Raw genomic sequence first — 17,393 nt, 5'->3', positions numbered from 1 at the left:
GTATCATATACCTGTCTAGTGTTTATTGGGGGGGGGGTTCTGAGTCATATACCTGTCCAGTGAATATTTTGGGGGGGGGGGTCTGCATCATATACTTGTCCAATGATAATTGGGGGGTCTGCATCATACACCTGTCCAGTGACGATTTGGGGGGGGGGGGGTCTGTATCATATACTTGTCCTGTGGTGATTGGGGGCTGTATCTTCCTTTTTTTTTTTTTTTCTCTCTCCACTTCCTGTCCCAGATATGCACCAGAAAGTTAGAGGAGATCTCCCAAAGCAAAGTGAGGGAAATTCCCCTTGTAGATATCTATGAGTGTTCCCACTGGAAACCCCCTCCCCCCCTTTCTTGATTTGGGGACAACCCTGGGGCATGCTGCCAAGTTGGGCTGTGTGCAGCCATGGACACACGCAGTGCAGCTCAGTTCTGCCCCCACTCCCTCCTCACAAGGTCTGCCTTACAGGAGCAGTAGCCAGTGGCTCCCGATGGTCCCAGTAAAGCCTGTGAATGCAGTAAGAGAGGAGAATGGTGTCAGGTGTTTAGGGATGGGGGGAGGCAAAGACCTTGGAAGGTTTTTTTACCTTTAATGCAGAGAATACATTAAGGTAAAACCTTTAGAACCGCTTTAATATTGTAGTTAACGAAGGATTAAACGAACAATAGAATTACATTTTTTTAATTTGTGCCACTGGTGCTTTTAGCCACAATATGATGGTATACACAGCATGCCTATGGGGGTTAAACGTCCTGTCCCGACATTCTTTAATTATTTTTTAGGTTTAATTCTGCTTTAAAATTCTAGACAAACATTCATTTAAACATGTTCCTCAATAACCACAAAGCATATAAATCCACTTTACGAACCCAGATATTACCTTGTAAAGGTAGCAGTGACATCATCACTGTGCTGTACTTAAACTGAGCAGAGATCAGAGCTGTGGGAGGGACCCAGTGGGCCCTGCCCACTACAGGCTGCCTTCAGAAAACTACGGGGGAGAGACTAGACCAGTCAGCCTGCTAAGGAGAGAGAGCAGCAGTGACTGGTCTTTATTACAGGAAGCTCCTGCACAGAAGGAAAGCTTCATACTGGAATAATTGGAAGAGCACAGCAAGATTCAAGGAAGAATGCATATGACTCTTGTGTTTAGATTTGCCTATCCCAGTGATTCTAAAGTCATTATTAAAAAAATAACAAACATGTCTGTAGTTTCCTGCTGTGTGCAGTGGTTTTGCATAGAGCAGCTCGGGTCCTCCTCTTCTCGGGTCCCCCTGTAGGCTCTCCTGGCCCCCCCTCCCTGCTGTCGTGTGTCCCCACAGCAAGCAGCTTGCTATGGGGGCACCCGATGCTCCATGTCTCAGCCAATGAGAAGAGGGAGTCCCGGGATAATCAAGAATCCAGTGCACATCGCTGAATCAAGAGGGGGGCTTAGGTGAGTATTTGGGGGGGCTGGGGGTGATGCTGCACACAGGTTTTTTTTTACCTTCATGCATGGAATCATGAAGGTAAAAAACCTCGAGCCTTTACAGCCACTTTAAGTACTTTCTACAAATTGTGAGCTCTCTTCTCACTCTTGTTGTGGGCAGCCATATGTCAGCTGATCCAGTGTTCATCCTATTCACTGAAACATGATACACAGACTTCTCGTAATGTCACTGGCATGTGAAGCAGTGATAGGCTGACTATTCAGGAGGACAGGCTGTACCACGATATGCTTCCTATACAGAGAGTAGTCATTGGTACATGTAGAATGAAGAGGACCTGTATATGGTGACACTTGGGAGACGTGTTCAGTCCTCCTCTATAGGCAGCACATGGCGCAGTTTTATCTGCTGCTTTTCTGTTAGCAGTGGTTACTTTGTGCTGACTATGCAGTGACCTCCAAACAACCCCGTATTATACTCTGATTCCTCTGCTTGTTCTGTTATTGGCTCCCAGTTGCAGGGCACTGTTATTAAACCCAGCGTGGAGTAAATTTAATATATGTTTAAGAAAGCAACATTTGTCAATTCTTGGTTTACACCATGCTGCCATCTCTGTAAGTGAGGTATACTGGGGGTGAAATTGGATACGGAGGTGTGTGTGTGTGTGTGTGTGTGTGTGTGTGTGTGTGTGTATATATGTGTGTGTGTGTGTGTATATATATATATATATATATATATATATATATATATATTCAGTTTTTGTTCTGATTCTTATGATGTTTTACATGTGGGGCATGCATGGTTGCATAAATATTCTGCTTTTAACATGGGCAGGAAGGGCAGGTAGAATCGTGGTCTTGCAGCATTTCCCATATGTACAGCCAAAATGTCCTTTTGATTAGAAGAGGGTTAAAATCCTTCTAGCTTAATTTTTGCTGTGGAGAGCTTTTCCTGATCTGGAGATGCCACAGGAAATGAAATCTCCCTAGATTGGGGAATTTTGGCTTATTTACCTATTTACCGTCACCTCTTGTTATGGTCATAACAAGATTTTAGGTTTCTCTCAGTTTCTGTCTCGGGAACAGTGGTCACCAGGACATGTAGAGGGGTGAATCTCTTCAGCAGGGAAATACACAGCAATAGAATCTTGACCGTCTAACCCTCTCCCATTGGGTGGGTGTTGTGTTTGCTAGGAGATAACCTAGCAAGACCCTATAAAAAAAGAGAATCTTCACCCTGTAAACAAAAATGTAAAAGTCAGCAGTAACAAATACTGTATCTGCTTACTCACAAAACACACACTTATCTGTCCAGGATCCATAAATGTCCTCACCTGACCCAGCTCTTTGTCCTGTCTTTGGGTCCAGCCCACTGCGCATGAGCAAGCCATGCCGTGCCTCTGTCCCAAGAGGCTTGGTTGGAGGGGCTTCAACTCCATTCGCCTAGGTGGCTGGAGTGGAAGTGAGCGCTGATATCTGTCAAAATCAGGTACCTGCTCCCTCCAAAAAAACACTCTAAACATGGGAGGGGGTTGGTTGCTATGTGTGTCCATCATGGGTATACCAGGAGTAAGGACACCTTATATGCCTAAGCCTGGTGCGATAAGGGTGACAGACCCCAGGCTTGTACCTTCAAAAACAAGTCAGTCCTTGTTTCTATCCTGACAGGTCTAGCAGCATAATCACTGCACAATGACACACTTTAAATATTTTCAAGCTGCATTTCTCCTGAAAGGTTTATTTGTGTATTCATTTTTTTTTTAAACATGCATTTTGTGTTGGCTGATAAATGGTTTACTGGTTCTTTCTGTTTAAATGCTAGAAAGAGAATTGTAGAAACGTCATCTCCTATGGTAGGTTTGTGATGGCAAAATTTCAAAGTTGCTGACTGTTTTCCTTTCCTTGTACCCTTCAGTTGCTGATATGTGTTCAAGATGAGTGGAATTGGAGATAATCCCTCGGACCCTTCCAGGGTGGAGCAGCGGAAGAGGAAGGACAGTCCAGATCAGCTTGGTCCCAGGTAACATTAATTTTGTTACAAATGTTGTCTTCATTTTAATGTGACAAGTTCAGCCAAAGAAAACATCACTTTGAAGTTGCATGTAGTTATTGCTTGTAGTTACATATTTGTCAAGCCTGCATTTTATAGTGTATGTATTTGGTTAAGGTGGCATAGCTGTGTGGATCAAAATGAAAAGCAAAACAGGACATATATTGAGTGTATAAAATAAGTGTGGCCAAAGCTTTTTGTGGGTATACTTATCTTGTGGGATACAGGTGTACATTTACTTATGTTCTTCTGTCACTCAGTCAGCTGATGGCAGGCTATTGTCCACTATAAGCTGACAGGGCAGAACCGCTCCAGGCTCAGGAACAATCTCTACAGTGTTGTTGTGATCCACAAAGTAGCCTGATTGACAGCTGGCACACAGCTAAGAGCCGCATGTACCCCCTCCACAGCTTAGTCCTCCAGTGGGAGCAGAGTGGACAAAAGTGACTGTCCCTGTTCTTACCTCTGCTCCTCCAGTACTCACTGGAGCGCCAGGCTGGGGATGGGATTGGTGACTAATGGTCACTGCCCTCTACTCATAGCAGATGGAGAACTAAATGCTCAGTTGTTGTGGCATTGCTCAGTTCAGTGCTAGGTCCAATGTGGGACAGCTGCAGCATGGAGGTGAGGTATGAGGCAAACATGCTTATGATCGTTTCAATACAGCAAACCCAATGTGCATTGTCATGGTGTACAGGTTAATCTGGATGTTCCGTTCAAAGTTGAGTTTTTCAGTTTTGGTTGGTATTCTCGTTTATATGGATATATTTATGATATGACTCAAAACCGTTTAGGGAATTAACCAGGTTTTCACACACTTTTACATTTGAAAATGATAGCATGAGAAAAATATACTGGATAATTGTCAATGGCAGGGATAAAGCCTTGTGTCGGATGCAGCAAGCACCAACAGGGAACATTGACTTCCATGGACCGCAACCAACTGCATTTTGTTTTTATTTTTTTAGAGGAACACAAGCTCTGGGATAGACAAATGAGACAGAGCTCAGGAATCATAATACAAATTAACCTGTCATGATATCAACACTAGCACTGCTAGTTCTTTTTGTGGATTCTAGTTCCCCTGTTGTTGAGCACATCTTTCAGCCCCAATATACACTCACCAGCCACTTCTTATTTTTTATTTTATACCTGTTCAATTGCTTCGTAACATGGCCAATCACATGGCAGTAACTTAATGCATTTAGGCATCTAGACGTGGTGAAGATGACTTTCTGATGTTGAAACTGAGCATCAGAATGGAGAAGAAAGTGGATTTAAGTGACTTTGAGCATGGCATGGTTGTTGGTGCCAGTTGGGCCGATCTGAGTATTTCAAAAACTGATCTACTGGGATTTTCACGTACAACCATCTCTAGGGTTTACAGAGAATGGTCCAAAAAAGAGAAAATATCCAGTGAGCTGCAGTTGTGTGGACGAAAATGCCTTGTTGATGTCAGAGGAGAATGGGCAGACTGGTTCGAGAAACTCAAATAGCCACTTGTTACAACCAAGGTATGCAGAATACCATCTCTGAAATCACAACACGTCGAACCTTGAAACAAAGCCGCAGCAGAAGACCACAGCGGGTGCCACTCCTGTCAGCTAAGAACAGGAAACTGAGGCTACAATTTGCACAGGCTCATCAAAACTGGACAATAGAAGTTTGAAAAAAAAGTTGCCTGGTCTGATGAGTCTCAATTTCAGCTACAACATTCAGATGGTAGGGTCAGAATTTGACGTAAACAACATGAAAACATGGATCCATCCTGCCTTGTATTGACTGTACATGGTTCTTCAATCTGTGTCACAATTAAGCTCTCCAAATTTCAAGTCCCACCCTCTTTATCGGGCAGTCGAAACTGTGGAATTAGACAGTTGAATGACAGATTATGACTAAAGCTGACCATACACCAGAAGAATTTATTCAGCCGATACAGAAATTCTGAAAAATTGTTCTGCAGAGCAATTCCATTTTGCAATTATTTAGTCATCTAATTTCATTTGAAAGCCCTCAAAATTTCACCCAAGCCTGCTACCTGAATGAAGTCCCAGATATATTCTTTAGGTTTGTTTTGTGTCTTGTATGATTTTTCTCAGATGTAAACCAATATCTATTATCTTTTCATTTTTTATTTTTTTTGTTCAAGAACAGTTCGCCATTGTTCCTCCTCCTAATTTTCTCATCCCTATGGCCAAAAACTATTGATTTGACCCCCACTGAACTTTGAAAGTTCAAATGAATTCTATGAACTCAAACATTTTTCAGTGAATTTTTGAATGACAAGCTTTAATCCTAATATACCTTGGTATATTCATGGTAGGGCTTTATACAATGGTCAGTTTGAAGACTTGAAGTTACATTCACACTACTGCATCATGTGACTGCATGTCATGTATTGGGCAACCCATTTATTATAATTTAACAATTTAATAGCACTGCAAATGCCACGCAAAAATGCGTGCTTCCACATGCGTTCATTGAACGTGCAGATAAAAATGGAGCCTGATGCAAGCTGTACTTTGGTGCAGTTACTCCCTTTTTAAAATGTTTTAGAACAGTTTCAGGTCAGGAATCTAAGGCGTTTATGCTTGCCCTTACATCAATCAAAAAGTTTATAAAAAATCTTTATTTTCTAATATAGAGCTTTAAATCTCTAAAATTATAACCCATCATCAATATTTGCCTCCATTTTTGATGCTAAAGAGGCTACTAGTGTGGATGCTGATCTACTAAATCAAAACTGTAAAGTACTATGTACCCCTGCTCTGCTCCCATCACTTACAGCTATGGCACGTTAAGGAGAAGCAATGGCCACACTCAGCTTCCTGTTGTTTTCCACGTGGGGTAGAGTTTGTTACTCAGAAAGGGCTGTAGTTTATTTAACACTGCTGGGGATATCTAGTCTTCCTGGTTAATACAGGGGTTAAAATTTCGAGTCCAGACCTACTAGCCGGTCACAAAACTTACTCTCCACCAGTTGCCCCACCCAACCTTGCCCAGGTCTGCCCCCAACCACGCCCCCTTAAAGTTTATGAAATTACATTTTCTCTAGAATAAATAGTCCAAAATATAAAACTGTACACAGTAATGTATATCCCCCCTCCCCTGTACTCCATTATAGTGATATGACATGTATACAGTAATGTACAGTGGGGATCGAAAGTTTGGGCACCCCAGCTAAAAATTTGTATTAATGTGCATAAAGAAGCCAAGGAAAGATGGAAAAATCTCCAAAAGGCATCAAATTACAGATTAGACATTCTTATAATATGTCAACAAAAGTTTGATTTTATTTCCATCATTTACACTTTCAAAATAACAGAAAACAAAAAAATGGTGTCTGCAAAAGTTTGGGCACCCTGCAGAATTTATAGCATGCACTGCCATCTTTGCAAAGCTGAGACCTGCCAGTGTCATAGATTGTTCTCAATCATCGTCTGGGAAGACCAGATGATGTCAATCTCAAAGGTTTTAAATGCCCGGACTTATCTGACCTTGCCCCAACAATCAGCACCATGGGTTCTTCTAAGCAGTTGTCTAGAAAACTGAAACTGAAAATAGTTGACACTCACAAAGCTGGACAAGGCTATAAGAAGATAGCAAAGCGTTTTCAGATGTCAATATCCTCTGTTCGGAATGTAATTAAGAAATGGCAGTCATCAGGAACAGTGGAAGTTAAAGCAAGATCTGGAAGACCAAGAAAAATATCAGACAGAACAGCTCGCAGGATTGTGAGAAAAACAATTCAAAACCCACGTTTGACTGCACGATCTCTCCAGAAAGATCTGGCAGACACTGGAGTTGTGGTACACTATTCCACTATAAAGAGATGCTTGTACAAATATGGTCTTCATGGAAGAGTCATCAGAAGAAAACCTCTTCTACATCCTCACCACAAAAATCATCGTTTGAACTTTGCAAATGAACATATAGACAAGCCTGATGCATTTTGGAAACAAGTTCTGTGGACTGATGAGGTTAAAATTGAACTTTTTGGCCGGAATGCGCAAAGGTACGTTTGGAGAAGGGGCACAGAATTTAATGAAAAGAACCTCTGTCCAACTGTTAATCATGGGGTTGGATCAATCATGCTTTGGGGTTGTGTTGCAGCCAGTGGCACAGGGAACATCTCACGAGTAGAAGGAAAAATGGATTCAATAAAATTTCAGCAAATTTTGGATGGTAACTTGATGCCATCTGTGAAAAAGCTGAAGTTAAAGAGAGGATGGCTTCTACAAATAGATAATGATCCTAAACACACCTCGAAATCCACGGGGGATTACATCAAGAGGCATAAACTGAAGGTTTTGCCATGGCCTTCACAATCTCCTGACCTCAACATAATTGAAAATCTATGGATAGACCTTAAAAGAGCAGTGCGTGACAGACAGCCCAGAAATCTCAAAGAACTGGAAGACTTTTGTAAGGAAGAATGGGCAAAGATACCTCAAACAAGAATTGAAAGACTCTTGGCTGGCTACAAAAAGCGTTTACAAGCTGTGATACTTGCCAAAGGGGGCAGTACAAGATATTTACTCTGTAGGGTGCCCAAACTTTTGCAGATGCCATTTTTTTGTTTTCTGTTATTTTGAAAGTGTAAATGATGGAAATAAAATTAACTTTTGTTGAGATATTATAAGAATGTCTAATCTGTAATTTGATGCCTTTTGGAGATTTTTCCATCTTTCCTTGGCTTCTTTATGCACATTAATACAAATTTTTAGCTGGGGTGCCCAAACTTTCGATCCCCACTGTATATCCCCCCTCGCCTGTACTCCATTATAGTGATATGACATGTATACAGTAATGTATATCCCAGCTCCCCTGTACTCCATTATAGTGATATGACATGTATACAGTAATGTATATCCCCCCTCCCCTGTACCCCATTATAGTGATATTGCATGTATACAGTAATGTATATCCCAGCTCCCCTGTACTCCATTATAGTGATATGACATGTATTCAGTAATGTATATCCCCCCTCCCCTGTACCCCATTATAGTGATATGACACGTATACAGTAATGTATATCCCAGCTCCCCTGTACTCCATTATAGTGATATGACATGTATACAGTAATGTATATCCCAGCTTCCCTGTACTCCATTATAGTGATATGATATGTATACAGTAATGTATATCCCAGCTCCCCTGTACTCCATTATAGTGATATGACATGTATACAGTAATGTATATCCCAGCTTCCCTGTACTCCATTATAGTGATATGATATGTATACAGTAATGTATATCCCAGCTCCCCTGTACTCCATTATAGTGATATGACATGTATACAGTAATGTATATCCCCCCTCCCCTGTACCCCATTATAGTGATATGACATGTATACAGTAATGTATATCCCAGCTTCCCTGTACTCCATTATAGTGATATGATATGTTGTATACATTACTTACTCCTAGTCCCTCCGATTCCCCCGTGGCGGTGGAGATGGTGTCTCCTCTCAGCGGAGGAGAGCGGACCTCTCCTGCACCTGTCCCCTTGGCGGCGGTGCCGCAGAACCTGGAAACTGAAAGTTGTAAACCGGAACTCGGCTTCACAATGAGGCTTGGAGCGCAGGTGCAGTCGCTCCATGCTTCATCTGTGCTCACCACTCGCCACAAAGAAATTTCTCCTCGCATTTGGCGAGCGGGCGAGTGGCTTTTTCAAGCCCTGGGTTAACATGAATAGAGCTTAGTGGAGCTCTTTAAAAACTCAAGCTGTAAAAGTTGGTTCACAGCGGCTGGCAGTGTGCAGTGTAACCTGGCTGAGATCAGCAAAGTGATGATGCACTGAGCTCACTGGATTGCACGGTTTGCTTTTTTCTTTTTTTTTTTTATAAGTTAATTTGGCAGCTGTGTGGTGCAAGGCATTGGATTGCCTGACTGCGCTGCACTGATAGAGTGCTGCATGCAGTTTTTTGCTCAGTGCACTGTGCACGCACACCTCTGCGACACAGTGGTGTGAACTGAGCACATAGGAGACAAGGCATCCTGGAACAGCCATCCAACATAGTCCCAGCGCATCTGGTGTGAATATATCCTAATTGTTTTATAAGTTTTGGCTGCTCAGCATTTATACTGGACTGTTCTACTGCTTGGGGACTAAACAACTCAGGTGTGTTTTAATTTCATGCTTTTCCGCAAATTAATTTCCCTATCACTATGTCTAAAATGCATCACTGTGACCTCGGTGTTCTGTAAATGAATTGTCTGCCAGCAGATTGTTAAATCATTTAGTATTATGACATTTATATTGTCCTTGTAATTTTGCCTTCGGATTTGTCTGAGTTTGTACGATGCCTTTTGTTATGCTTTGCCACTCTTTTGTTCCATTTATAACTGTAGAAGTGTCAGAATATCCATGGTTGAGAGGGAGATGCAAACATGGCAGCCGTGAGTGTGATGTGCGGTAGTTTCTGCTAAGCCATGAAATCCATATGTATATTTGATTGCAGGAGGGGTATGGGAGGAAGGGACCAGGCCCTCTGACTAACACAATCTTGTGACTGTCTTGTGTGATTCAGATACATATTTTGTTTGGGGTTGAAGACTAGAAACATTGTTTTAGCGCTGAAATCCAGCATGTGGCGTTACAGAGTGGTAATCCGTTCACAGTATCTCATTATCTTACACACTGCCATTAAGCCCATGCAAGGAAAGAAGAATTGCTCACATGACTAAAAGAAATTAGCCCTGCTGTTCATTTAGCTTTGCTGCCTCTTTTATACTAAATCTCTTAACGATCCCTAGAATGGGATTGTTATCTTCCTAGTCCTAGTATACGGATGTAGACTTGCATGTTTATTAGGATAGGCCAATTTCTCATCAAGGCTGACAGGCATGCGTCTGATGCACTGTTGATCAATTCAAATAGATTGTCACTCATATGAATACAGGCACAGGCCTCCCTGTCCATTGATCCTGATGAGACATCTGCCCTTTTTCTAACAGTACACTTTATTAACCTTGTGTAATGGTTTTACTGTGGCTGATTTTATTTTGGTAGCCATTTAGCACATACATGTGGCCACTAAAGCTCGAATCTGTATATAAGATGAATTTATGAAAATCCAGCATCCCAAAATAGCATAACTAGAAAAGTTACACCAGACATACCATATTTTAAAAAGTCTACTGGCTAGAGAACTGTAGAGCCACCTTATTCTGTGGTTCATACCTACATTTTGCCTCTTTGGGTATTGGCAGTGTGTTTGTGTGCTTATGCAGTAGCTGGCTTGACCTCGGCTTGTTGTGCAGGGATCTAAGCTTGTTTATTCTCTGTGAGTGCTATGGCTGGGATGCTGCTGTGCTTTCTCCTGTAGCTCTATAAGGTACCTTAATAAAACCGAGTTAAAGCGTTGGCCTTGCCCTCTTAGTCATTAAGCTAATTATTACACGGTTCATGACGCATTAATTTAGCAGCTAGAGGAGCTGGGATCTCGATATGTATGGGAGTAGAAGGTATTGTAATAATACATTAAAAGTAAACTTACTGGATTTTTGCAACTTAACCCTTTTGCCACTCTACCATATTTTTTCTTTATTTACAGTCATGTCTAAAATATGCATTTTTGGTCTGAAGATTACTTATGACTCCCAAAACATTACATATTTTCTGAAGATAGAGAATTTGTAGATTAACCAATTCAATACCGGGCAATTTTACACCGTCCTGCCCAGGCCAGTTTTCAGGTTTCAGCGCTCACACTTTGAATGACAATTGCGCGGTCATACAACATTGTACCCAAACTAAAATTTTATCATTTTCTTCACACAACTAGAGCTTTCTTTTGGTGGTATTTAATCATCGCTGGGGTTTTTATTTTTTGATAAATTAACAAAAAAGACCAAAAATTTTGAAAAAAAAAAAGTTTTTCTTTGTTTCTGTTATAAAAGTTTGCAAATAATTGTTCTTCATAAATTTAGGCCGAGATGTATTCTACTACATGTCTTTGGTGAAAATAACCAAAATTAGGATGTATTTTTTAGTTTGTATTAAAGTTATAGAGTTCACAAACTATGGTATAGATCTGAATATTGATCAAGTACTGACAGCCAATCTAATGTCTTGAGGTCAAAGAATGTCAGAATAGTACAGATATCCCCCAAATGACCACTTTTTGCAAAGTAGACCGTCCGACGTACTTCATAAGAGGCATGGCGAGTTTTTTGAAGTCGTATTTTTTTTTGTCATAATTTTTCGGAAAATGGAAAAATAAAAAAAATATTTTCACTTTTTTTTTTTTTTTACATACTGTCACCAGTGCAGTACAGCGTCATCATATAACTGGCATGGCGGTGAACAGGGACACTGACTGGTGACAGTATGAAAAAAATATATATTTTTTTATTTTAAATTTTTTATTACTTTTTTTTTTCTTTTTAAGATTTTTTTTTTTCATATTTCACTATGTCCAAAGTAGTACCATGTTACCATAGTAACATTGTACTACTTTGGAGAAGTGATCAGTATTTGGTTTTTTTTTTGTTTTTGTTTTTTTGTTTTTTTTACACAATTTGCTTATAGCAAAGAATTACTTTGCTATAAGCAAGCATTTACCTGAATGACATTGATTTATTCAGGGTTTTTTTGTTTTTTTTGTGCTTCGCTGTGATTTGGCCACAGCTAATCACATGACATGTGCATGTGATTAGCTGTGACCATTCACAGCTAGACACTAGTATACAATGGATGGCATGAATGAAGCCATCCATTGTATACAACTGTCATGTGACCTGCTGCGATTTGGTCATAGCAGGTCACATGGTACTGGCAACGGGGGCTGGTACTCAGATCTGTCATCGGCCGTGTCCGAGGTACACGGCCGGTGACAGATCGCGCCGCTGTGCGGCTCTGCAAGCGCGCGGACTGCGCATGTGCGGGAGGACGCCATATGGTGGCCTCCTGGAAAGGTAATGCATTTTTGCGTATGCCATTTGGCCATAGGCCGGGCGTCAAATGGTTAAAGAGTCAGTTAAATTTTTTTCTTCCCATGATATTTGCAGAACTGTTTATCAAACCTATATTTTCAGTAAAAATATTTTTAGCAAAAAAAAGTAATTTTAGTGCACACAAAATATATCATAATCCCCAATTTTTTTCATAAAAATATAAAACATAAGACTGTCTTGAATAAATAGATGCCAAATATGTCAAGCCTAAAAATTGCTTGATGAACTGCAACATACTATGCTCTAAATTTAACCTAGGCAATGCTTTAAAACCTGTACAGCTCATCAAATGACTTAAACGATGAGCCTATAATTATTCCCATCTAGTGTGCACAGTGATGCTTAATGTGTTGCACAGTCAGTATGTATGGGGCAGGGGTTCTTTACTTTTATTTTGTTAGATTTTATTATTCTTTAAACCCATTCTTCTTTTTATTTTTTTACTTGATTGTATTGCTATCCCAAAGCTTGTAAGCCCCCTATGTGATGGCATTGTACAGATGACAGGTCCTCTTTACAGAGACATTAGGCATCTCTGCACAGAGGAGAGATTGGGCCCTGATCACATGTACTAAAAAGTCAGGAGTCTGCTAATAAATTCTCAAAGAAGCCATCACAGCAGTCAACATTTGTTGTCATCTCTATTGTGCAGATTTTTCCTCTTTTGAAACTGTAAGTGATGGGAAGTATCTCTAGTGGTGACACAGACTGCAACCCAGAACTTTTTTTCTCAGTAAAATCTTGAAGGGGTAGAACTTCTGTCAGATTGTTGTTACTGTCTGTCTTCCTTTCCCTTTGACAACGGCACTCCTCATTTCCTCTCCTGCTCATAAGGTCACAGATTGCAATAAATAGCTGACAGATATGATATTCTTCCTGAGTTACCCACAATTTAAGAAAAAAGTAGAGGTGGGCTTAAAAAAAAAAAAAGATTCTGAATGCCTATACAAAAAAGCAAAGCCAGCCATGTTAAAGCAGTTTTGTTCACTTTTTTAAAAAATTTAAATCGGCAGCTACAAATAGTGTACCTGCTGTCTTAATAAAGAGACTTAACTGACCAGAGATCCAGCGATGTCCTCACCCGGACTGGTTTTTTTTTTGCCCATCTTTAGGTCCCGGTGTCGCCAGGTTTACTGGGGGGAATCTGGCTGTGAGTACCTGCGGCTTCACAGCTGACCTCCCCACCTGCTCATGTGCAAGCTGCTTTGTGCTGCATGAATGGTGCCGCAGTTTGCTTGACACACTTTAAAGTAGAATTCCAACTAGAACTAGTGGAGGAAGGGGCTGGAATCTGTCAGGTTTGTATTGCTTTGTTGCTCTTGGAACAGGTTGTCATTGAAACAGGAAGTGAGGAGCACTTTCCAGTGGGGTTATAAGCAATACAAACTGAATGGAGAGTTTGTTCTTCCCACACTCTATTAAAAGAACAGGAATGCAACAGCATTTATATTTTCACAATCTTACATTTGGGGACCTTGGGAAGATAAGCACACTAGCAGGACAAGGGCTTAGTAGTAAAAGCTGAACTCTGGGGAATAAAAGAAGTTACACTTGCAGGGAGTTCCCCCTCCTTAATACGTGCGTTAGCTGTTTGTTTTGCTATACTTGATATACTTGCCCTATTCCTTACTCCTCTGGCAGCCAGTGCTTTCCAACATTCTGGATTGTGGGTGGGCCCTTGGCGATCTGTAAAGATTTTAATGTAGGACTGCTGGTGGTGCATTGTACTGGATGACACCTGAGAGTTGTAACTGGTCCGGCAGTGAGGAGAAGCAGCTACAGAGGACCAGACAGCATGGAGGAAGACTGTGAGAGCAAGGAATAAGCTATCACCTGATCATCATTCCCTAAGGAAAATGAACTGTTAACCCATGCAATGGGGAGAACTATTCTGCCTGGATGTACTGTGTGTTGAATAAACACTTAACCCAGGGAGAAAATACAATTCAAAGCAGATATAATCTGTGTACATAGTATGATTGTTGAGTCCATAGATGATTCGTATTGATGGGGGAATCCTCCCGAAGCACTATTTTGTTCAAACACATTGATTACTGCAAGTGGCTATAGCCAATGGCTGTAATCGCATGTAGAAAAATCAGACAGGCTGCTTGTATCCACATCGACTTGGGTACAGTCAGCCTACCCATATATAGATCAAATCATGACCGGTCCCTGCTCCCAAATTTTGATACGTTTGGCTGGTTTTAGGATGCAGGTAGCTTCTGTCCCTCCAATAAATGGAGTAGCTTGTGTGCATGTAGTGATACTTTAAAGCACGTGTCCTCAACCTGTGGCCCTCCAGGTGTTGCAGAACTAAAAGTCATATGAGGCAAGGCTGACAGCTACAAGCATGACTCGCAAAGGCATGATGGGACTTGTAGTTCCGCTACACCTGGAGGGCTACAGGTTGAGCACCCAGTCTTTAAAGTGATAATAAAGCTTTGTTTTATTTTTATCAAAATAACAAGCTTATCATACTTGCCTGCTCTGTGCAATGGTTTTGCATAGCGCACCCTGATCTTACTCTTCTCAGGTCCCCAATCAGCACTCCTGGCTCCCCCCTTCTCCAACCAGTGCCTCATAGAAAGACACATTCAATGGGGGCACTCGCGTGGGCTCACTTACAAGTTTCCCTCTCTCCGTTTATTGACACAGACAGGGTAACTTGGCCCCGTCCATCACTCTCTCGACATTGGATTTGATTGACACGAGCAGGAGCCAATGGCTCCCGCTGCTGTCAGTCTGGCCAGTGAGGAGGACCAGAGCCTGGAGAGCCACAGCTCTTGTGCACAGCGCAAGATGGGGCTCAGGTAAGTATAAAGGAGGAGGGGGGAGTCTGTGACACAGAATTTGTTTTTTTTTTGCACAGACTGTATTAAGGTAAAAAAAAACCTTGAGGCTTTAGAACCACTTTTAACTATAACTGTTATATTGGGTTATAAATGAAATAAAGCATGCTCTCCTGTTGGCCCCAAGTTGCTCTAGATCTGTTTCCAATGTAAGTCACAAGTCAGAACACAACAATGCGAACCTGGAATCGTCATTCAGCTCCACACACTCGGTGATTCCAGGCTGCCTTTTCTGCCATAGTTCACAGAAAGGAGAGGACACACTTCTTCTCCTGTGATCAGCTGTTGATCTCCATGGATTCGGAAATGCTCCTGTAAGTTACAGAAAGTTTTGAAGATGTCTAGAGAAAAGGTTAGCAGCAATACATCAGCCATTGTACCGGCATAGTCTGACAAATGGTGTGGTTTCCAGAAGCCTTTTTGTTAATTTTTTGGCGCGCTGTCTTGCTCCCCATGGAAATTGTGTACTTCTGCTAGCATAATGTGCTAAAGGCAATGGTCTGTACAAATCCCACATCTGGAGCCAGAACAGAGCAAGGACCTTTTTATGTTCAGCAAAAAATAGCAGTGATTTCTTCTTTGATGAAGAATAAAATCTGGCATCAAGTGGGAGATCTACATTAAACATCACTGCACCACAAATGTGGTTTCCTCCAGTCGAGGATTAGAAGAGGCTCTCAGTGTCCACAGGCTTGGTTGCATCATATTATTTATTTAATCATCTAATGTGATAACAGCCTTTGTTGTAGCCTTTGTTGTCATCACATTGTAAATGTAATTGTGTGCAGGTGTTTGGGGCAGATGTGCCCATAATGCTTGTTCTTTAAAAGGATAGTATTGTGTATTTTCGGTAGGCACATACTTTGGTTTGGAATTTACATTTAAAGCAGAAATCAGGGAAAAATTTTCTTGGCCCGTGTACAGTGGGGCTTTGCTGTCACTGCAGGGATCAAATGCTCATTTTGTTCTAGGAGAGAGGCCACTAAAGATATACTCACCTAAGCCGCCGTTCCTTTTGGTTCCTGATCACAACCCGTCCCCAGTCCAGTGATCTTGTAAATGGGCTGTTCCTGACGTCAGCATGCTCAATGCACGCTCCACAGACAGGAACAGTCCTCTGCTGGACTGTGGGGAAGCGCGGTTTTCCATAGGATTGGCGGGTTAGGTGAGTATGAGCTTAGTCCTCACCACTGGGGGAAAAAAAAAAACAGAGCAACTTGCAGTGGGGGCACAGCCCCACTGTATGGTAAAAAAATAACTGGAGTTCTGCTTTAATGTTTTTTTTATTATATATCCTCTTCCATATTTTTGTTGCATTAAAATATAGAGGTTTGAGGATTAGCCCCACATGTTAACTGCCCCCCAGTAAAACACTCCCAGCACACAGTTTACCTTTTGATCGCCCCTCATGTTAACGTCTTCCTGCCCGGTGCCATTAGTAAAGTGTTAGTGCTTTTTTTTTTTTTTTTTTTTTTTTTTTATATAGCACGGTCTACTGTAGTGGTATCACTGGGGATGTTTGTGATACCAAGTCAGTTGGGGGGCAGTATCAGAATGCCCACCGCAGTCCTGCTATAAGTTGCTGATCGCCGGCATTATTGGTAATTTGTAAATGCTATAACTTTCATGTAAACCAATTAATTTACACGTATTGAGATTTTTTTTTATAGCAAAGACGTGTAGCAGAATACAATTTGGCCTAAATTCATGATGAAATTTGATTTTTTTTTTTACTAGACATGTTTAATAACAAAGTCAAAAATATAGTTTTTTTTTTTTTCCCCTTCTCAAAATTGTCAAAAAATAAAAACCGCACATGCAATCAAATACCACCGAAAGAAAGCTCAATTCGTGGGGGAAAAAAAGGACATAAATTTAATTTGGGTGCAGCAGTGCATCACTGCGCAATTGTCAGTTAAAGTAATGCAGCACCGTAAGACATAAAATGACCTGGTCAGGAAGGGGGTAAATCCTCTGGAGGGCAAGTGGTTAAAGTGGTTGTAAAGGCAGAAGGTGTTTTACCTGAATGCATTGTAAACTGTCTACAGTCAGTCACAGCCAGTGAGTAGGGGCAGGGCCAAGCCACGCTGTCTTATGGACATACAAAGCTG

At 41.3% G+C, this 17,393-nt stretch overlaps 1 protein-coding gene across 2 annotated transcripts in view; it reads left to right on the top strand.

The window, feature by feature from the left end:
* Positions 1 to 3,306: 3,306 nt before the first annotated feature.
* The window catches only part of NCOA2 (nuclear receptor coactivator 2), a 132,080-nt gene continuing 117,993 nt past the window's right edge, over positions 3,307 to 17,393 (top strand). For both annotated transcript variants that reach the window (XM_089654288.1, XM_089654287.1), the window contains exon 1: positions 3,307 to 3,441. In XM_089654288.1, coding sequence (XP_089510414.1) covers positions 3,356 to 3,441 — 86 coding nt within the window. In that variant the 5' untranslated portion in view covers positions 3,307 to 3,355. The remainder of the gene's footprint in view (positions 3,442 to 17,393) is intronic.

This window comes from Staurois parvus, unplaced genomic scaffold (genome assembly GCF_062004578.1).
Source record: "Staurois parvus isolate SC_StPar_1 unplaced genomic scaffold, SC_StPar_1.0 ptg000748l, whole genome shotgun sequence".
NCBI classification, from domain to species: Eukaryota; Metazoa; Chordata; class Amphibia; order Anura; family Ranidae; genus Staurois; species Staurois parvus.
The sequence above is the reverse complement of the archived record's forward strand: the minus strand, read 5'-3'. Positions and strand labels throughout refer to the sequence as shown.